This window comes from Besnoitia besnoiti, chromosome I, assembly GCF_002563875.1.
Source record: "Besnoitia besnoiti strain Bb-Ger1 chromosome I, whole genome shotgun sequence".
NCBI classification, from domain to species: Eukaryota; Apicomplexa; class Conoidasida; order Eucoccidiorida; family Sarcocystidae; genus Besnoitia; species Besnoitia besnoiti.
Window position 1 is genome coordinate 7,983,819 of NC_042356.1, and position 21,806 is coordinate 8,005,624.

Here is a 21,806-nt window from a genome sequence, read left to right on the forward strand (position 1 = left end):
GACTGGATTGAACTCGATAGATCTAAAGAAGGGTCCATGAGTGGGTCATACGGACGTGCAGAGAATGCAGAAAAAACCGAAGCAGCTTCCCTCACTTGTCAGCCGCGCCGTCGCGTATTTACTGCGGTGCTAAAAAGCCCCAGTGACCTGCCTCTCACGCAGAAGAACAAGCCGAACAGTGAAAGGCATTATCATACCGCGTCGAGCAATCAGTCGAGCTCTCCCATCTCCCCTATGCGAGAAGACTTGTCTCCGGAGAAAAGGTGCCAAATTTCGCTCGCAGTGGAGGCGCTCCGGGGTGATGCGCTGTCGTGTGCGGGAGCACATGCGAACCCACCCTGCAAGAGCAGCAGTGAATGTTCCTCGCCACAAAGATGGCACGACGTGCTGCTAGAACAAGATGATGGGTGCTTTGTCGAGGAGAGGCAGACAGCACGGCACAATGCCAAGGGATCTGAAAGCAAGTCTCCTTCAATTAATGAGGCATGTGCAGAGGCTCATGGAGATACAGAATATGCCAGGGAGGCAGTGATGGGTGAATGTTCACTTCGTACACCCACCAGCATCTTCCCGCCTCCTGGTGCTGCTGATGGATCCGGTTCTCCCTGCTTTAAACCTCGTGATCTGTTTTGCTCCTATCTTTATAAAATGGAAAGCGAAACGGCTATGGTTTCCTCCACGAAAGCCCAGGCAAACACGGCTGCTTCTGGGGAACGGGGTGCAGGTACACTGTGTGTGTATGTGAGAGCCACAAGGGAGTCCAGGAAAGGAGCTGCCAAGCGCGATCTCCGCCTTTCGGCTCGTCACAAAGCATCTAACTCGCTCCTCATTCTGCAAGTTGTCGGCACAAGCGAAGTTGAGGACCGGCGAGCGCTTCCAGTTCCTGAGCGACTGACAGCTCAAGGAAGACAGTTACGTACGGGCCGTATAAGGAAAGACGAACGCCACAGGCGGCTGACTTCTATTTCGGCAAGCGGCGAAGAACAGAGAAGGGGACACAACCGAGAAATGAAGAGAATCCCGGCGCAGAAGCCAAGCGGCAAAGCACCCATGCATAGCAGACATCGGATAATGCGCCGCTACCGGAGGCGAGTATCAGCATCACAGTGTGTCAGTGCTCAGGCCGAAGTATTTATGGCATTAGCAGAGAGTGCGAACGACCTAAGTCGCCTTACGTACCGAAGGCGACACCCGGACGCGAGAAAGTGTAATTTCCCGCACCCCGAGACTCCGTCTGACTCGGTGGACCAGCGTGGTCCGTCATTGTTAGGCGCGTCATCAGCAAGTCGCTTGTCTCAGTCTCCCGTCCAGCCAGGCAGTCAGACGAATTCTGTTCGCGCCAGCGAAATCGTTCTCTACCAAGGGAAGCTGTCCTTGCGGCCTCCGGTATCCGTAGGTCTGTCCCGCTTGGAGTACTCTCCACTTCACAAATCGATCATGGAGGCACGTGTGCGGAACGAGTTCTCCTGTGACAGCAGCGATACGCCATTGTCTCCCTCATTTCGGGTTTTCTCGTTGCCCGAAGACACGATTGGATCAGAGGAGGGATCCGCGCAAAAGCCGCTTTTGTGTCAAGACACACTGAGTGTTATTCCTGCTATGACGGCAGAAGTCGGTCGAGTGCCACCGTGCTGTGTGCAGGTAGTCCCTTCTCCTCACCCAATTCCGAGCGATGATAGCCTAGGAGGCTGTGCAAGCGAGGCTGTCTATTCTGATAAAGTTCAAACAGAGGACAACCCCCCACACTCCATACGTATACGTCACCGAAGGACGGACAGCGGAGCGTCCGTTGATGTGGCGGCGGTAGGCAGCTCGCTCGGTTCTGGCGAGATTCGTCAAGGTAACGCAGTGATAGCGTTTCATTGCAGCAGTGCAAGTGCAGAAGCTGGAGACCTGTCAACAGAGGGGCATGATGCCTTTCGTGGCGAAAGCAAACGACGGAAACTTTTGCCGTCAACACGTTCTTGTCCTACGACTGTGCATCCAGAAGTTCCAGCTCTGTGTCCGCAAAGAAACGCACTCTCATCCGGTCTAGTTGACCACGGCATGCGAGGCGACCCTTTACACAGGACCATCCCAGCCGATGCACGATTCACTTCGACTTGCCCCTTCTCCATGATTTCGCCACAACGTGAGGCAGGCACTCTGGGGCAGACACGTTTACGAGGAACAGACGATCCGTCTTCGGCGTTGAGCAAACTGACACATCGGAGAAGTGCCTCCTGTCAAGTATTAGAAGCGAACGCCGATGAAAGGCAGTCGGAGAAGCCAGGCGAGGATCCCTCTACCGACGGTCGTTGTTCGCCTGTGACGGAGGAGAAGACAGATGAGTGCCTGACTCACACGGATATTCTAACCTCCATAATTGGCGAGGGTGTCGCCGGCGTCCTCGAGAGAGGCGCGATGACACTCCACAAATTCTTAGGTGAAACGCTTTCGGAGAACTGGGGGACCGAAATCCCACGCTTATCCTGCAGAAGCGAGCGAAGCATAGAAGCAGCTCGAGACTCTCTCTTACGTGGCACACAAAAGCGGAAACGCCCGCATGCGGACACCTCTTGCCCCTCGGTATTCGATTGGATCGACGATGAATGGTCTGTATGTTCGGTCTTAACGACGCGCGACAAGGCATGGCGCAGCAAAGTTGGAGCGTGGGCTTTCTGTAACCGAGAGGACGAGGATTCCGGAGAAGAAAGCCAAACTGTCATAGACTGCTGTCAGAGAGTTCGAACAGATGACATAATGCAGCCCGAACGACACCGTCTTCAGACACCTACGCGTACGCCTCGTCCTCAGAGTGGCTCGTCGGCGGAGATGGAAGCGATGCCTCCAAGAATTTCTCAGAAGCTGTCCCACACACCTGTACTTGCCATGGCGTCTGCATCCTCAGGTTCGTCTGCTTCCTCGTGCGTATCTGGGAATCCCACGACTTGTTTCTCTTCTTGTTGGGGGACGTCCTCTCTCTTTCTGCCTTCGTGTCGCCTCCCCCACCACACACGGATGCTCGCAGGCAAGTCTGTTCTTTCGTTTAAACTGGCCTCGGGTCCCTCTCTTCCGCTTTCCTCTTCCTGCGGAATCGCCTTCGAGAAATCGGCATACCGATGCGGGTGGGGTTCTCCCGCCCCTGCAGGATTTCGCAAAGACCTTGCCAGAGTGCCAAGGACCCTTCCGCTTAGGGCCTCTCCGCCTGTCTACGCTTCGGTGTCCGATTTGTCGAGATTGAGAAAGACAGAGGGGAGTTCCAAAACGGACCGGGCAGTAAACTCTAAACACGCATCGATTTCTCACTATGGCCATCTGCTAGTCCCTGATAAAACGAGGCCGTTGAGCTCCACGTCAGCAGCAGGCGGCCCCTTGTCTCGGTTGATTATGGTACGCAGTATTCCACCATGGAGAGGAAGCAAAGCCTCACTGTCTACGAATTGCTCATCAGAAGCGGGACGCCCGAATCCAGCCAGCAAGCCCAAGCTCCCAGTTCAAGAATGGCATAGCTTCTTTCGTGATGCTGCGCCTCGTTGTCCCGAAGGACAGACAGGATCGCCTGTCTGTACTGTTTCATCTGCCAGTATGAAGTCACCCCACTCTTGTAGCGTTTCTTCGACTATTTCTGGTTTTTCTTCTTTCACGTCCTCGCCTTCGTCGCACTGTTCAAGTGCCTCATTCATCAGCCATGATGGAGTATCTCCGCGTGTTGTTCCTCCCGCCGGCATCCATTCATGGCCTTCTGAAACAGCAGGAATTGACCATCGACAGCCGCAGAGTTTGCATGTGAGGATGCGTCCCCACGCTCAGTATTCTTCTACTTTCTTCGAGCATGGCTCGCAGTGGAGGGGAGCAAGCAGGCCCCCATGGGTGAAACCGATACATGCACAGTCGAGGTCGAGTGGTGCTGTTCTACGGCCGTGTTTTGATCGGGTCCGCAGCACATTCAGAAGGCCTGGTGATCAAACCGCCCTGCACCTTAGTTGCTGCCCGCGATTTCTTCCTCAGTTGAGTGCGAGGGAACAACAGAAACACCCCTTTCTTCCCGAATTTTCTAGACGAAGTGTGCCCGTAAACGTGGAGACATCCGCAGCTCACATCGCTGGAACAAGGGGCAGGCGGACAATTCCGATTGTGCGGATAGACTGCAGGGCTTCTCCGCCAGGCGTCGTTTCTCGTGTCCAGCCAGGAATGCACCGAGGCGCTTCGCGAAAGGACATCCTGTCTCCGTACTCGGCCTCTATCTTGGTTGATACGAATATCGAGCCGCTGTAACGCTGTCTACCGATCTAACTGCAACGTGGCTGTCTGACTGAAGAACGCGAGCGAATGGCTCTCTGTGTGTCATTACGTGCATGAGGTTCAGGACTCAATTTCGATACTGTACACCCCCAGTAGGTATTAGCTACGATGTCTGTCTCGCAGAATGTTCGTGTCAACTTGATTCTGTTGGCCAATGGATTTTTCAGAAGCACGGACCTTGCTCTCCACAGCGAGGTATACTTTTTGCACGAACTATCTATCGGCACAAATAAAACAGGCTTGAAGAGGCTCTCCCGGCTTCCACTCCGTCCCCCCTCCAGGAGGGCGACGCAGTAACGGTGGCTGTCTTGCCGTGTGGCGGCACTAACTGATAGATGCTTCTGTCTGCCACAAAACAAGTAGCGCGTCCTAGGTGCACTTCAAAGGTTGACTATACGGTCGGCCGTATCCGATACCACTTTTTCCCGCCGGCCGAGAAGGAACATCTCGAGCGCTGGCCGTGGGCGGACACTTTCAGCACGACACACAACGGCCTCCTTGGGCGATAGAAAGGAGGCGGCAACAATGATAGGCTAAACGAAGAGACTGCCGGATCAGAGACAGCTAAACACTCCACAGTTCCGTGAGCTGCAGCAGACAGCTCCTGTGTCCCGCGAGCTCGGCCGTTAGATTTATCTTCCCGTCTCTCACGATCTGTGTATCCAGATCCGTTGCCACGCAGGCCGTTGTCTGATATCCAGAAGTGCAACCTAACTTGCACGGAATTGCACGCAGTGTGGATGTGTTCTGAGGGGAGCCCCAAGTCAGCGTCGACTGTAACGACATCTGGGTTACCTGAACTTGACTGCAACGAAAAGCTGGTCTGTTCAGGTCCAGTAATCGCTCTTTCTGTGTTGACGTTTCTGCAACTAAGGGGGAGAGAGAGGCGTGCGTTGACGCCTATAGTTGATGCTTGTAGCAGCCACGATTGCACAGATCCAAGCCAACTTCGGCTTAACGACCTAGGGATCACCTCGCAGCGTTGCCCGTGGCCGGATCCAGGCGCGACTTGTAGTGCAATTTGTTGCCAAACGTTTCAGCCAGTCGCAGTGTCAGACAGGGGCAACCATGAGGCAGAGCGGACGAGTCCAGAGCACGCGAACACACGGGGAGAAAACCTTTTTTTTGTTGAAAATGCCCATCAGTGATCCAATAACACCTGAATGCGTTCCCTAGCTGAGGAGGACAATTCGAAGGACCGCACAAGGGACATTGTGCGCTGTGCATTACACGTGTATCTATGTTTGCATGGATACCACTTCACGAAGTATTTTCAAGACCTTGCAGGATTCAAATAGTGCGATGCCTCTTCCCCGTGGCTCTGCCGGATAGCTAGTCTGCTCCGACGGTGGGGGCGAGGTGTTAAATGAAGCCGCTCATTGCTGTCACATGCGGCCTGCCAGGAGAGAGTAGCTCCTTAACTACTACGAAAGAATGGGCAGAAGCGCATCGGTTAGGATTTGAGAGATGCGCCGCTATTTTCGTCGTGGCCTCTTTGGAGGAGTTGTTCCTCGCCGCCACTTCCTCACCGTGCGGCTGTGTGCATTAACCCTTAAGCTGGGATGGGAATACTTTACCCAGCTCGAGTCCTCCTTGGTGCGCAGTGCAACGTACAGACACGAGGCCCGTATACACTACTAGACACCTATAAGTATGGGCATACCTTTGGTCTCCTCGCCGGCCTAGAGTTTGCCTGTGACAAGAACCAGAGGGTCTATCAAGGCGTGCGTGGCTGTAGGAGCTCTGGTGGATATCTGCTGCAGACAGGCTTGTCTGGTTCGCGATATAACTCCGTCGCGGCGTCGGTGATTTCCTGAAGAAGACTCATGAACTCGATTCCTTCGTTATGGTTTTTCTCAACCCACGCCTTGCTCGGCCGGCCGCCTGCGTCTGCGAACTCAGGTAGAACCCACCCATCTTCCAGTTTGTAGACACTTATTCCATGCACCTCCAGAACGTCGAAGGGCTTCATGAGCTCCAGAACTTCTTCCATCGGAAAGCTTTCCTTCGTTAAGGCGCCCGTCAACCACTGTCTCCGTAGTTCATCCCGCAGCCAGCGGGCTTGCATGACAGCTGACGCTCTTCTTGGTCCCGGCTCTCTTCTCGGGTTCACCTCAGTTCTGTTTCTATGTTTTTCTCCCCTGCCCAGAAATGGGAAAGCAGTCCCAGATGTCCACGCGCCAACGGAGCCAGCGAACGCTCGCCCTTTCCACGCCTTGGAGGCCTGACTGCCGGGAGGCATTGCCTCTGTCTCTCCGCTCTCCTCTCTCCTTTCCTTTGGCAAATGAACGTGCTGCATGGGACTTCTCGAGGCCCGCGGTTCTCGGATTTCATTCTCACCGCCGGATTCTCCACTGTAGCCACGACTTTGACTGTCCAGCCTGCCTTGCCCTGCTGTCCTGCTGCCTCGACGCACTCGTTCCTCCGCTCGTTTTTGTATCTGCGCAGGTGAAGGCAAACCGCGGCGACCGCTTTCGGAGCCTTCTTTTATCGCGTGAAGCGCTGCTGGAGATTCGTGGCGAGACACGGGTGCAGAGCCAGAGGTGACGCCGAAGAAAGGCAGCGGGCCTCTCGAGGAGAGAATCGAATCTGCAGCAACCGTCGCCGTGGCGGTGCCTCTTCGCACCACTTGAGCAGAGGAAATGGCGCAAGCTGGCGTGGCTTCATCGACGCCCGCATTTGCATCCACCTGGACGTCGATGGAGCTACACATGGCGCCAGTTACCTCGGGCGCAGCGCGGGAGGAAGTGGAGACTGGATGCGAATGGGGAAGGGCACGTCGGCTTTCAGAAGACGTGTGCTCATCGTACACGAGCGCAGATGATACAGAGGCAGTTGTAGTCGTCCTTGGCGTCCGCACGCCCCCACGCTTCGCAGCAGGTGACTGACAGTGCGGACGCTCGAGGACGCGTTTCCCGGGTGAATGGCTGCCCGGCCTGACTACGGCACGTGCACCCAGAGGAAGGTCGCGGCGAGTTTCTCTGCCAAACGGATTGTCGAAGCCAGCAGCACAGGTGCCTGTTGCGCCGTCAGCCAGAGCCACCTCGCGCTCCAGAGGAAGGGCGGCAAGCAGAGAAGACGCACGCATAAACCCACCTCTGGCGGAGCCCGGCAGGGCGTCATTTGGCGGGATCGAAGAAGGATCGTTTCCTGAAACTCGAGCGACAGAGGAAAAAACGTGGAGTGGAGGTAGATGATGGCTAGTGGCAGCAGACCTCGTAGCGTGCGTAGACGATCCAGCCGGTGCGACCTCTGCATTGGTCCTTTTCAACCCACTGAAAGTGGGATAGACGCGCCCGCTCGTTTGGGGAAGATGGGATGCATGCTCGTTCGCCGCGACACGTGCGACGCCTGCGGCGTCCATCGGAAGGTCGGAAGCCTTCCCTGCCAGTCCGCCCTTTTGAGAAAAGACCAATCGAGCTAAAAGTGATTCTTTCGAGAGGCTTGAGGCACAAGGAGATTCTGCGTCCGGAAGAAAGAGATGAGCGGTCGGTACGGCGTGAGCGGGCTGCTCTGGGATGACGCGCAGAAGGAGCCCCGGAGCTCTCGCGAGGAGTCGCCCCTCAACGAGGCCGCGTCTAGCGACGTGTGGATTCTCCTGGTAGGCGTAGAGCGCGGCGCCACCATGGAGGCGAGGAACCGCGGACGCGGACGAAAGAGAAAGCGCAGCATGTGACGGGAAACCCGGCGGCGGCACACCAGCATTCTTCTCCAGTCTGCCCATTGGCGGCGTGTGCCCCTGGGAAAGAAGACACTCCGATATCTTAACGGCGAGGCGGCGGCGGCCTTCCCGCTGGTGTCCAGAGGCGCCTTGTGGATCAAGGTGGAGTTCCTGGGCTCTGCACGAAGCTCCGGATGGATCCCGGTTCGTACGCACGCCCGCACCCTCCATGGCTACCCTCCCCCGCCCTTCCAAATCTTGCCCGAGGCCGCAGCAGGCTGAGGCGAGGCGGCAGGTGCTGAGAGCCCGCGGTGCACTGGAGAAAATCGCGCGTTCACGACGGAGAAGCGAGGGCGAGCAGGAGCGCGGCCGCACCACGCCTGTGCCAAACCGTGTGCACATTTGCGAATAATCGGGCTGCGGGGAGAGGTGAGGAAGGGCGTCAATGAGGAAGTCCGCGAGCGAGGCAGCCCCGGTCTCAATCGCCGAAGTGACGCTTTTCCCCACACACGCGAGAGCTCTCTCTGTCGCAGTCAGCTCTACAGCAGACTCGGTCCGAATGCTTCGGGAATGGATCTGTCCCGCGGCGCCCCCACAGCTGTCATACGCGATAGGCGTCTCAGCTCCCCTCCTGAGCGATTTCTCCACGGCCGCTTCCGCGGGATCCCCGGCCTGCGCCGCCGGTGTCAGAATTTGCGTTTCTTCGCCTTGAGACGTCGCCTTCGAAGGCGGAGAAGGGGGAGAGGACGCCGACCGGAAAGAACCGACGGAGAACGACAGGGTCCCCTCCGTGCGTTCACCTGTGACTGCGCTGTCCGGAGGTCGAAACGCTCCTCCTTTCACCCCGCCAGCGCCGCTGCAAGGAGCGTGCTGAGAGTGTGGAGACGCCACCACCGGATTGCCCTCCGTGTGTTTGCTAGGCGACGAAGCCTGTGTCGTGACCCCGCTGTCGAGCCCCTCGGTCGGGCTTGTCTCGGCTTTCATCGCGCATCCTTCCCCGCTGGTCGCCTGTGCCGCCGCCTCGCCCGGGGGAGGTGCGAAGCTGGGCGCTCTGCCGACGGTTCCTGCGACCTGCTTCTGTTCGGGCCCTGCGGCAATCTCATCGTTGAAAACACCCCGATTTCGATGGCACAAAAGGTCTTTCACCAGGGAGTTCTTTGGCTTCTCCGGCCTGTTGACAACGGGGGCTCTGCCTACGGCTGCAGCCGGAAGCGCTGCGTCCGGCGCGCGCGGCGTCGGCGTCGACAGAATCGCCGCGCACGTGCCAAAGAGCGACCCGCAGTGCGAAAAGAGGCAGTCTTTCGTAGACGACGAGAGAGCAGGAGACGATTTCCGGCGGCGACACACGATCAGCTCCCAGGAGGATGCGCTGGTGTTGTTCAAGTTTTGCTCTGTATTACCCAGTGGCGGGCTGGGATTCGAACTGCGGTCGCGTCTCGGGTTACGGGCGGAGCGCCGAGCTCTGTGAGCAGAAGCGAGGTCTCGGCCCGTCTCTTCAGCAGATGTTGAGGAGGCCTGCGGGCTCGCCAGCGAAGAACGGAGATCGTCTAGCTCGTCGGAAGGGCGGCTGGAAGAGAAGGCCGCGCTCAGTTGGCATGACAGTTCATTCCAGGGTTCGCTGCCATTCGTGGCGATGTTTTCGTCCTTCTCATAAACAGGTACCAGGGCAGCCTTCCTCGCAGAGTTCCCCTCCTCCCTCTGCCGCTTGAAGGGGCGGACGCATTCAGGCCCTGGCGCGCCAGCCGTGCTCCGCAGACTCGGGGGCGCTCCAGCCCCGGGAAAGACGTGGAACTGAGCAACCCCACTCAAGGCATTCAACGGACTCTCCGCGACGACACAGGGCTCATGCGTGGAATACCCGCTGCTCACCGTTCCCGGAGACAGCGTTTTCTGACTCGCCCAACGCGAAGCTTGCGCGGCGACCGTAGACGGGGATGAAACGGGGGCAGGCCCTGAGAAAAACGAATATTCCGAGTGTAAGTCAGCTTCCTTGTCCCCTGCAGGCCCCCCGCTTCGGCGGCTCGACGGGTGACTACGGAGCGTCGTTCCTCCGTCATTCGTCTCCCTTCGCCAGGCTACCCCTGTCTTGTGGGAGCGCCGAGTCATGCTTGAGGCGCTGGAAGATGAGCACTCAGAGTCTCTCGGGGAGGGGCAGTTCGGCGTGACGTTGAGATGCGGGAGCCAATCTCTTGCCTCATCTGGAATCGGGCCTCGGAGGTCCGACTTGGGCTGCCGAGTCCTGTTTCTCGTTGTTCCGCTTTCGTCGCTCAACTCCGAGTTTCTGTCATTCTGTGAATCCAGTGGCCTTCTGGCCTCGACGACCCGCTTGCGGAGTCGCTCCAGGCAAGGCTCGTTCGCAGACCCGCTTGCGTAGGACGTTTCGCGATCGCTCTCCGTTTCGGTCTCCCGCGCCGTCGAGCTTGCGAAAGAGCGAGAAGAGCCCGGTGCTCCAACAAGCAAGGAAACGCCATCGACGAGCGGGTCGGGACGACTTCCGTGGGAGATAGCGAGATACGGAGAAGAGTCAAGAAGGGATGGACTACGCTGAGCATAAGAAGGCGCAGGCGAGTCCCGAGATGAAACGCCTGTAGGGCGTACGGCCGCGCCGCGTCGGCGGTCCTCTGATGCAGGCATGAAGGAACGAAAACCTGGTCGGGGGCCTGTTCGTGTGTCGGCCTGCACAGCAAGCGAAGGGACGCGCGACAGACGCCCGGTACCTGCCGGGCACTTTTGTTCGTCTGCGGCCTAAAGCAGGGATGTGGGACTTTACAAAGAAGAAATAGTACTTCACACACAGCAGTCACCAGTCACTTTTATACTGTGGACTCCACAAACAACAACGAAGCATGAGAATCAGCTCGGGGGGGACGCCAACATCCGGCGGAAACTGTAGCAGCAAATTGTACGGCGAAGTTCCGCATTAACCATCCGTGAGGCAGTAGGCTCCTCCAGCATGACAAATGCATATAGCTGGCGTTCGTGCACATAGGGCGTATATAACTGCAAGCCTTCTCTCCTCGCTAACGAAAAGCGAGTGCCTCTTTATTCGAGGGTCATCCCGCCGATTTCTTTGAGCCGACATTACCTGTCACGTTCCCTTACGGTGGGCAACGCTGCATGTGCAGGTGCGGCTGAATAATACAACGGAGATGTCTTTGTTCTCAAATGAAAACTCACCTCCGCTTCTTTCGCTGTCAGCTCAGCATTCGCCCCTGCCCCTCGCTGGGCGCGAACTGTCTCAGCAGTTGGGACTGCCTCAACTCTTGTCACAGAACATTTCGCGTCGGTCGCTCTGCCGCGCTGTTGGCTTGCCCCCGTGTTCTGGTGGCCGCCCTGATTTTGCAATTTGTGTGGCGCGGTCGGTCTGTGCGTGCCAGCCACATCGCCTTCCTTTGCTGGACTGCAGAGTTGGTGGGCGGTCTTTTTTGTCAGAAACGCCCAACACCGTTCGTACCGCGAGAGCCGGGCTTCGGGGGGTCGCGCAGAGATTTGGCAACCAGCGTCCTCGCTCTCTTCCGAAGGTAGAGGAGCGCTATCCCAGAATGTTTGCACAGTTTCCCCTCGGGGTGGAGCAGAGGGTCTCCTAGAAAAAACACCACGCGACGACTGCCGGGCCGCGCGTCTGACGCTCAGCGACCGAAGCGAGCTTGCGCCAAACATCCTTTATTACGCAGAAAAGCAGCTGGACAGTCTGAACTCGAGTTACACGAAGAGGAGGTGGCGGGTTTATGCATATACGTGTGAAGCTCGGAGCGTCGCTAGGTATCTCTCGAAGACTGAGATCAAACGGAGAACGGTAACGCTGCTGTTAGCACGCGTACTTTAGCCCACTCTATGGATTGACGCTCCACGTCAAATATGTAGAAGGACGTGAGCGTGCTGCACGAATCACGGATTACTTCCCGACGTTGGAAAACCAGACCCAGGTGTGGCTAATCACGATATGGGCATACGCGTGGCAGGGAGGGCAACCAAATGATGGGTTCCGTTCCTGGAGGCGGAAGGAACCTGCAGCAACGCACCGAGTGCAAAGGCCACAGACGAGGTGTTTCTCTCGAGCGTATAAAAGCCAAGACAAACTAGATCGTGTCGCCTTTTTTGCGAGGAAAACAGACAATTTTCAAAGTCATGGAGGATATACGGCACGGGTTAGACCTCGGTGTTTGCATGCCGACGGCAAGCAGGGGAAAAAGTCAGCTAAAGTGCTGGACGTCAGCTCAATGCTGAACCCCAGCGCGAGACAAGTTTGCAAAAAGTCTCATCGTGCATCCACACAGACCGCAAGTGGGCCTGCAGTGCTCCGGTTCCTCACGGCTATTTAATATGGAATGCGTGCATCCACAGGTGTCACTGGATACACTGACGTATCTACCGCTTACAAAGTTCATCTAAGTATGACTAGATGTGTGTGCACGAAAACGCGTGGGCGGTCGCATACAAAATTTCTCCTGTCAGATGATTTCCATCCAGTTTCTGGTCAGGTCCTCGTGCTAGCCGCAGGGACAACACGGAAGCGCGTAGGTGCAGTTCACCGAGAAAGCGTGCTTTCATCGGTAAGAACCTGTTTGACAAGTGTCGAAAACCTCGAATTTCTTTGCTGGTGTACACGGAAGGAAAAAAATCTCAAGCAGTGCAGATAAAGAAGTGACCGAAACTGCAGGCCCTCGAAAAGGGCCTGCAGTTTGGGTCATTTCACTGGGTCTTTCAGAAAACTGACACGGCAGGACCTCCCCTCGCTTTCCCTTTTCGCGGCATGGCGATGACCCTGTACGACATGCATGAAACGCTTGAGGGACTGTCCATGCTAACGCAGTTTCACTCGGTGTCGGAATGTCCCGTCTGTGGATGGATATTAGGTTGCAGTAAGAAGGGTTTGCGAAGACACTGGAATCATGGTGCCGCTTCACCGCCTCGACCGTCACTTCGCCACTTCGCAACTATGGTGGCATGTGCGTGATTCCAGAGCTGTTTTCGAAAACCCCTGCACGTTTCTTGCCGTGATGCAGATAGACAAATTGCCTCTGTCTCTGTTGGCTAGTGCACGGTTTCCCAGACGAGGCCTCAGCATGCCGGTTTTCGAAACAGGGCACACGACGGGTGCGTGCTTAAAGCCTGCCAGCTTCAGCGATCGTCGCACCTTTAACGTTTCATGGAAATCCTAGGAGGGAATCAACAATCCATACCACATGAGCATAGTAGAATATACGAAGACAGTAACATTCTACTCCTTTACCAATTATCACAGGCATCCTGCGTGCGCCGCAAAGGAATAGACAAGAAAGAAAGGGCTAGAACCGGGAGGAGTGCGCCGCCAGCGGGTGCGAACTTCGCTCTACTTAGAAGGGGGAACACAGCAACCTTGAGACTGATAGCGATATTCGGTGTTCACCACGCGAAATAAATGCCCACGACTCGCGCGCTTGTGAGTGATTGCGCCGGATTCCTGGCCGTCTCGTTGTCTGTTTCGGGCAAACTACAGCAGTCCAAAGCTTCAAGCCTTCCACGTCGAAAGCGCCGCTGCTAGCTGATAGCCGTAACTTGCCAAGATTGGCATGTCTCCTTGTCGTACCAATGAGACGGTGCTCCACCGTACCGACTCGACCACTGAAAGAAACAGCAAGCTTCTTCAAAGTCTGGGCTGCCGAGGGCCCTTTCCTGCACCGATCCCTCTAGGGGAAGCTACAGAACCCGCAGATGTGTGTATAGTTTACCGACACGGTCACACGCCTGCTTGTCGAAACCGTGTTGTGTAAATGAGTGCGCAGTCAACTTCCCTTGTGTTGAGGAAGTCCACCGAGCTGCATGCTGCTTGTTCCCCCCTCTGCTCTTGAAGCAGTGCTGTGTCACGCGCACGTTGTCTACTGGTATAACCCTATTCAGTGCGCCGTGCTGTTCACAGGCGTCACCCCGGCCTGCGTAGTAAACCGTAGACCACGGCACTTCTGTTACGGCCCCCGAGCATCGAGATTCGAAAACGAACGTATTAGGTTTCTATCGCTGCAGCCGCACCTTGATCCCGCCCGCGCGATTCTAAGCGTGCGATTGATCGATTGAAGCGTTGGGTGTGCGTAAAAGAGTCAATGTCAATCGGATGGCGAAGCGGGCGATGACAAAACACCAGTCGCACGCAGACCGGCCTGCGCCTTCAAGAGCAGCTCTCGTGCCACGCAACGCCACTCTCCCTCCCCCGCTGCGTCTCTGCCTTCTGCAGCCGTTTGTAAGCACGAACGCTGGCAGGAACTTGAAACTTTGAACAGAAGCGCAGGTGGCCGTCGAAACGGAAAGTGACTACACGCACCAACAGGCTTTTCCACAGGTACCAAACATAAGCTACCGCATTGTACGAGCTAGTTTCTTCCCACAAGCACGCAAAGCGTGGGTAAGACGACAAAACGTGCTAGATGTGTCAGACCGACACCCAAGAGGGCTCAGTGCGCTCGCAAAGATGGAGCAAAAAAACCGGAGACCGGCGAGACCCCGCGAATCGGCCTTCCTCTGTACGTTCCCTTCAACCCAGTGAATCTTTCTGAAAGCCCACGACCATGCGTATGAGACACCAGTGCGCCAAAATACAGCGAGAGACCTACATAATCCCCACAAGTCAATGCACAGGTTCAAGTACACCAATCTCTGCACACCCTCGGCAAAGCACTAAAGATCCCCCCCCCCGCTCGCTCCACAGTACACTGAGAGACTCTTCGCGTCCTCTGACGAGATCGCAGAAAACACCAAAGCTGGGGTGAAAACCTCTCCGTTTCGGAGACCCAGGGCAGATCCAGCAAAAATCTTTCCCGCCTCTCTTTTGAAGTCTCCCGTCGACGAATCGAGACCGGGCGCTTCAGCGTCTTTAAAGCGACGACGGGCGTGAATGAAGGATAATTCACACGTCGGAAACAATCAGGCGAACGAGTTCTGGATAAAGGTCTGCGCGCCTCGCATGCGCCCAGCCGAAGTCCAGGTGGCCTGCCTCGGGCCACAGCTGCACAGTCAGGCGGCTCGCGTCCAGACACTCCGTCAGGTACTCCGCTGACGCTTCTGAACAGGAAAACAGCGGCAAAGAGAGAAGGAAAAAACGTATCAGTGCAACGCGAGACAGCCGCACGCGCGGAAGAAGGACCTGCTCTCTAGCCTAGTCTTTCTCTGGTGGCTGAACAGAAATCGATAGATCGGCAGTGTCGTCAAGCTCTAGGGTTGCCTCGAGGCAAGTGCGCTCCCAGGGAGCGATCCTAGCTGACAAGAGGCACTCGTCCCCCTCCTGTCCAGCGCGTGACTTCCCTTTTGCGAACATGGCGCATCTCGGCTCACGCGTGGTGCACTTGGATGCGGGCAGTGATTCACATCTCTGCTGCGCTCACCGGCATTCACGAGGTTGTCTTTGCCTCCCAGGATCGCGTAAGTCCGGCAGGCGATTTTCTCCAGCGGGTAAGCCGCGGCAGGGCCGGGCGTGGCGTCGTGCGCCTCGCCGACGTCTTCGAGAACCTTGCGAGCCTTCTCCTTCTGTCGAGCTGCCTCTGTCTCGCGCCGCAGAATGGCCTGCATCTCCTCGTCCCCTGCCTCCCTGCCTCCCTCCTCGGCTTCTGCCGCCGGGGCACCGGCGCATCCGGGCTCCGCGCCGCGGAACTGGCCGATGGGGGCGCCGCCGTGCATCACGTTCAGCCAGTGCTCGAAGTTCAGCTTGCTCGTTCCCCCACTCGGGGTGAATTTGAAGTTGATGCACCTCTGGTTCCAGGCGATCTCGCCCGTGTAGAAACCCATCATGCGGTGGCCTGCGACGCAGTCTCCAAAGACCGACAGCGCAGGCGCGGGGAAGAGCGTCTCCGCCGCCTTGATTCCGTACAGCAGCGGCGCGGGGTGCCGCATGCCCAGCGAGATCAGCGCGCGCGTCGACAGCGACATAGACGAGAGCGGATGCAGAATGACGGGCGGCGAAAAGAGAATCAGCGCCTGGAGAAGGGGGCAGACACCTGGAACCGTCGAGGTCAGCGCCATCAGCTGAGCCGCGCCCTGGGACTGGCCCAAGGCCACGATGCGCCGCAAACGCGGGGGCTCCCTGCCCTGAGGAGGCACGAGCGCGCCGCCGCGGGAGGCAGGCAGCGTGAGAATGTGGTGAAACATTGCGGGAACGTCGTACATTCCCATGTCGTGAAACGTCCAGCGCTGAGACGACGCGGTGGAAATCGTCGAAAATGGCGGCAGATGTTGCTTCGAGCTGTTCCGCTCCTCTTCCCTCCGCCGGCTCAGCGTGTCTCTCCGCGACCGGCACGGCCGCCGCCGTCGGCGCCCGTCCAGCAGCCAGGAGCCCGGAGACGCGGCCTGCTCGCTCGCGTCTCCGTCCGCCGCCGACCGCCTAGACTGATCAAGCAGCCCCAGTTTCTCGCCGTCGCAGAGGCACGGTCCTCGGGGGCCTCTGCGGCCCGAGGCTGCGGAGGCCGCGGAGGCCGCGGAGGCGGCTGGCGCCCGCGTGCTGGAGTGAGAAAACGCCCGCGGGTCGCCGTCGGTCCTCTGCGCAGTCCATGGCGCCGACGCGGGAAAGTCCCTTTCGATGTGTCTCTGCGAGGCATCTCCGCTTCGGCCTGCCGCTCTCTCGCCCGCGGCAGTGCTCAGCGGGCGGGGCTGAGTGTGCTGGTGGGGACAGGAGAGTTTCGGGGCGCGGCGTTTGCGCGGGCGGCTACACCGCATCAGCCGCATGAGGGTCCCCGTCGCCTCCACACACGCATTCAGCAAGATGCGGCGCTCTTCTCGCGGCGGCGCCGAGTTGCGAAGGGCCGGATACGGCGTGAGCCCGGTGCAACAGCAGCAGAGCTGACTGCAAGCTCCGCCGTGAGACTGGCCGCGCGGCTGCGCCAAGCTCGGCTCCAGGCGTGCAGCGTCCCTCTCCCACGCGCGACTCTGGAGCCAGGCAGCCAGTCTGTGCCCGCAGAAGCGGGCTCGGGAGCTATCCGGGCGCCCCGCGGCAGAGCCTGCGCTGGACGCGCCGTCGCGAAGGCGCGAAGGCCAGCGCGCCTCGCCCTCCTCCCGGCCGATGTCCATCTCTGCATCGGTGAACACGCTGTCTTGGTCGGAGAGCGAACACCAACTCTCGTCGGTTTCTTCCCTCCTCAGCCTCCCGCGGCACTTCTCCTCGTCGTCCTCGCTCGCTCTCTCGTCGCTGCCGCTCGCCGAGGCGGCCGCCCGCGCTTCCGGGGGCCGCGCGCGGGCCCCAGAGTCAGCTCTGGCGGCTGGTTCCTTCGCCCCGCGCTTCTCCGGGAGCAGCCGGACGTATTCATTCCCTCGGTTGTTTCCGATCCAGACGTCGCAGCCGCGGTCGACGAGCATGAAGGCGAGCGAGTCCGCGCCGCCGCTGATCCAGTTCAGAGACGACTCCAGAAGCCCGTGCTGCAAAAAGACGATGGGTTTCCCCCCTTCGGGCTCGCCGCCGCCCTCTCCCCGAACGAGGCCTCCTTGGACGCCGGCCGCCTCGCTGCCCAAGCAGGGCCCGTCCCTCGAGGACAGCCGCGCGCCCGCGGGCGGCGCGCTGGAAAGCCCGTCTTGCGTCGAGCAAGTTGCCTCCGCACTGGAAGAACCGTGGCAGGGGGGGTGACCATCCGCCGCCGCACACAACGACGACCCAGTCGCGTTTGGGCCTTCCCCGAGAGCCTCGCCGGGGCCGCCAGACGCGCTGCCCAGTCGCGCGCCCAGCAGGCAGCCCCCGCTGAAAGGCGGATCAGGCGCGCACAGTCCGCCCGAACTGGAAGGCGAGAGCCGACGAAGATGCGGCGCGCGACCAGCTCCGACCCCCCCGGCCTCGTCGTCGCTCAGCCCCGGGAGCGGCGAGTCCGTCGGCGACACGAGGGGCACGTCGCCAGCGTGCAGCGCGCCAGGATGGGCGGCAGCGCACCGACTGAGGGTCCGCGGCGGCCGCAAACCCGTTGCAGGCAAATCTGGGCGGCGAACGGCTTGGCTGGAGGAAGGACCCGAGTTCCGCTCGCTCTCGTCTGTTTCAGAGGACACACCGGAGCTTTTCTCGCCTCTCGGCAAGACACAGGCAGCTGCGCAGCGGCACACACAGCCGCCGCCCGCGTCGGAGGTGTCTTCTGCGCACGCGTCTGTCTCGTCGCCCGCGTGGCGGCCCGAGGGGAGGTCGGCGCGAACGCGCGGCGCCTCGCCGCCGCAGCAGTGCCGATGGACTCTGGCAAGGCGGTAGAAGAAGATCTCGTATCCATCTGCGGTCGTCACGCGGTGCCTCTCGGCCTTCAGCCTGCCTCCAGAGAGAAGGTGCGTGAAGCGCTGCGTCGGGTCGCAGCAGACCTGCAGGTACCGGCGGCGCTGCAGGTGGAGAAGCTGCGCGAGGAAGAGCCGCAGGGCTGAAAGGAGACAGCGGCGCACCATTCGGCTGAAGGCTCCGACTGTGAAGAAGCTGAAGGAGGAGAGGAACTGTCCAAAGAGGAGGCCGTGCAGCGGCGTGGCGGCCGTCGTCCGCTCTTTCCGGCTGAAGCGCCCCGAGGCCCCCCAGCGACGCGCAAGAGGCGGCAAGACGCCAGACGCCGCTTCTTCATCTCCGTCCGCGCCGCGCCCCGCCTCGCGCGGAAAAGAAAGTGGAGAAGGAGCGTTCGTCGCCCAAACGCGACGCTCGGTCTCCCCGACGACGCGCCCGCACGTCCCTCCGCCCGGCGAAAGTTCGCCTGGAATAGCTTCGACTGCGGAGGAGGAGCGCGATACCGCCTCACACTGCGCAGAAACAGGCGATCCGCCCCGCGACGAGCGCGCGCTCCTTTTTTCTGGCGGCGGACCGCGGCGCTCAGTTGGCCGCGGCTGAGACCCCCGACACCCGTCAGGCCCTTGCTCACTCTTGGCGGGAAGAGCTCGATGGAGCGCCTCGGCAACGACTTCAGCTTCGAGGGAACTCGCAGTCCGCTGGTCCAGTGCAGCTGCGCATCCTGCGCTGGGCAAAGCGTGGACGGAATGAAAAGACGAGGCAGCAACCGACGCGGAAGGCTCGACGGCTGCCGCGCGATGCATCTTCTTGACGCAGCAGCCTGTGTCAAAGGACGCGTGTCCGTGAGAACCGTCCGCGCCCTCAAGACGCGGACGTTCAGAAAAGCGGCTTCGCCCCGTTCGAGGCCGGTTCGCAGAGCTTGAGCAAAAACGGTGGAAAGGTGGCGGCAACTACGGGCAAAGAGAACTCTGAAGCGAATAGCCCGCCCCACCACGCAGACGGCCACTCTCCACGCGTCGGGCGTTTCCACGGGGGAGCAGCGCCACCGTTCAAAAGAACTCAGAGCGCGCGCGAGCGGGCGAGAGAAGCGGGAATCTCGAAGAGGACACTCCTGGCGGAAAAAGCCGCCCTTGCGAGGGACGGCGAGGACCAACGAGGAGAAATCGAGCAGAGACAGTGCAGAATGTCAAAGGCCGGAGCATTCCACTGGTTCAAGTGCTCCACGTTCGAGCGGGTCGCCGGCCTTGCAGAGGACAGGCACCGCAGGTAGGCGACAGCCACCGGTACACGACACAGCAGTCAGCTGCCAGCGCCTACTGTAGGGCTGCAGAGCAACCCCAAAGCTTCCAGAGAGCCACAGAATGCCAGGCTGCTCGGAAAATTTTTCTGGCCCGTGAAAAGGCAGCCTGCCTCGTATGCAGCGAGTCGAGCTCGCCGGCACACCAGCGAGTTGTGTTGCCCCCGCTCTTCCCGCAAGAGACCGCGACCTCAGCGACACAGATAGTTGATAGTTGTCCGTTCCCAGAAGGTCTCCAGCGCGAGGTGCCGTCACGAATACACGTGTGCTCATTCAGCTCGACGAAGAATCAGCAAGAACGGGATTCTGCCCAGCAAAGTCGACGTGAGACGAACGTTCGCCGTCGGAGTCCCCGAAGACGCACGCGTAGCCCATGCGCCGATCTGCGCACGCTGGCGTCCGCGTTCGCTGGGGCTGAACCTTGCCGAAAGCCACTCGAATCGCCGCAGCCGCAGGCTGGCGGAGAAACCACCTCCAAATGTTTCTGGGAACTTTGAGAAGCAGACATAGTGAACAGGGTGCTGTTTACGAGCCTCATTGTCATGCTCCCGTCAAGACGCAGGCTGGGTGCAACTTTGCGCAAGGCATGCTTCGCACTTATCACGTCTACCTTCAAGACATGACAACTCAGTTGGAGACGAAACAAGCGGCTTGCCTCTGGGTTTGTAGAGCATCGTCCTTTAGACTGTATCTGCTGCGAAATAGTCGGCATAATCACGCACGCCTTGTCGAGTTCTTGTCGCGTCTTGTGGCGTTGCAGCAAAACTGCCGACGGCTCTCTTGGGAGACCGCCCGCCGCCGGAGGTAGGTGCTTCGCTTGAAAATGGTCGGCGTTTTCATTGTGTTCTCATGGTAGAGTAGTGCGGGCGTCGGATAGGCGTATGCATATCAACAATTTTCAGAGGAGCTCCAGGTGGTGGAAGACAACCTGAAAGGACTCAACACACGTGCGTAGACTAAAGCACATGCAGTCAAGGATGGCTAGGCTGGAGATCAAGACATATCATACTTCTGAGCAGGAGTACTCTGAAGTGACACTATGGTCGAGCGGAATATCGGGAATAGTGTGTGGACTGAATCACGCTGACTCAAAAGAAGAATGACGAAACGGGGCGGGCTGTTCAGCTTTGGCGGAGCGAGGTAGCTTAGACTGGTGCCGCAGTCACCCTGTGCTACGTGGAGGCTGCAGCTCCGCACACCTGCAGCTACCGCGGTCACCGCCGTAGGCGTGCGGCATGTTATCCACAGATGATGACAGTGTAATACGTACATTCTAAGTGGACAACGGAAAACTGACACATGAGCTGACACAGAAGGAACCACATTGGCATGGAACCGCAGGAGAGAGGCGAGGGCACACGATCGCGAAGGATGGAAAACAAAAGATAGGCAAGCCGAAAGGCACTTTGGCTAACATGACAAAAACGGAGGCTCACTTCTGACAGAATTTCCCTGCAGTAGTTTGACAGTCTGTACAGAATGCTGCCTACTCGCTAGGGCGCGCTGGCCCCGGCGAAGAGACGTTAGAGTTGCGTTGCTGCCTTGCTCGGCAAGCCAGTGCGTCCTGTGGATTGCTACTTCAAGACCGAGGTGAGCATGCTACAGATAAGTGCCTGCATGTCACAGGTGAAACGGTCAAGGCTGATTTCCTTCCTCGTGCGTCACGGAAGCGGAAGCTATTATTTCTCAGAGAAATTAGGCTCTGGGAGACATCCTCGGAAGCGGTCGCTGTCGTGAGAAAAGGCATCTCATGCAGAGGGTGTCTGAATGAGAAGCTTTGTGAAAACATGTGAAACAAGCAACACGAAAGCTTTTGTCGTCGACAGAAAGACAGCTTTTATGACAGTGGTAAATCTGCTCTACCACGGCACCCACAGAACTGGGTACGGTCACCGAAACCCCTTTCCGAAAAACAAGACAAGGCTCTGCGTCAACGGTGAGCTTTGTCACCATGGAGAGCGCGTGGGCAGTGAGCGTGTGCAGCGGGCAATCGAAAGTCTCGTGACCCCTTTCTCTGCGACGCCAGTGAATGTACAGCCAGATGTATATGAACTTAAATATTAACGCCGGTGAAGCCGCTTTCCCAGTTCCCAGCTCTTCATTCGACACTGCGGGGCGAGAAAGCCTGCCGCAAGCGAGTCAGCCTACAGGACACACACACCCATAGCACGTAATGCTGGTCTGCATGGAATACTTCCGTCTACTTCTTTCCATTAGTCACAATCTGTTAGTTTTACACTGTTCATCTGAACTAGTTTACAGTTCAGCACCGGCAGAGTCCTTGAAGCCCTCCCTCGCGCAATCCTTTCTCATGTGCGCTCGGCTGCACTGAATTCCGGCAAGAGGTGTGCCTACAATCCGCTTACATA

The 21,806-nt window shown here is 58.5% G+C and overlaps 3 protein-coding genes across 3 annotated transcripts; 1 reads left to right on the forward strand and 2 right to left on the reverse strand.

The window, feature by feature from the left end:
• Positions 1-648: 648 nt before the first annotated feature.
• BESB_011220 (uncharacterized protein) lies at positions 649-3,176 on the forward strand (the record flags this gene model as incomplete). The annotated part of the gene is made up of 2 exons (XM_029359876.1): positions 649-2,906; positions 3,131-3,176. 2 exons carry the CDS (start codon positions 649-651, stop codon positions 3,174-3,176), a joined length of 2,304 nt encoding a protein of 767 aa, XP_029222789.1.
• Positions 3,177-6,001: 2,825 nt separating this feature from the next.
• Positions 6,002-10,579, reverse strand: BESB_011230 (uncharacterized protein; the record flags this gene model as incomplete). The annotated part of the gene is made up of 1 exon (XM_029359877.1): positions 6,002-10,579. The coding sequence occupies one exon, from the start codon at positions 10,577-10,579 to the stop codon at positions 6,002-6,004; it is 4,578 nt and encodes a 1,525-aa protein (XP_029222790.1).
• A 4,246-nt stretch (positions 10,580-14,825) lies between these two features.
• BESB_011240 (uncharacterized protein) lies at positions 14,826-18,943 on the reverse strand (the record flags this gene model as incomplete). The annotated part of the gene is made up of 2 exons (XM_029359878.1): positions 14,826-14,980; positions 15,301-18,943. The coding sequence occupies 2 exons, from the start codon at positions 18,941-18,943 to the stop codon at positions 14,826-14,828; spliced, it is 3,798 nt and encodes a 1,265-aa protein (XP_029222791.1).
• Between the last annotated feature and the right edge of the window lie 2,863 nt (positions 18,944-21,806).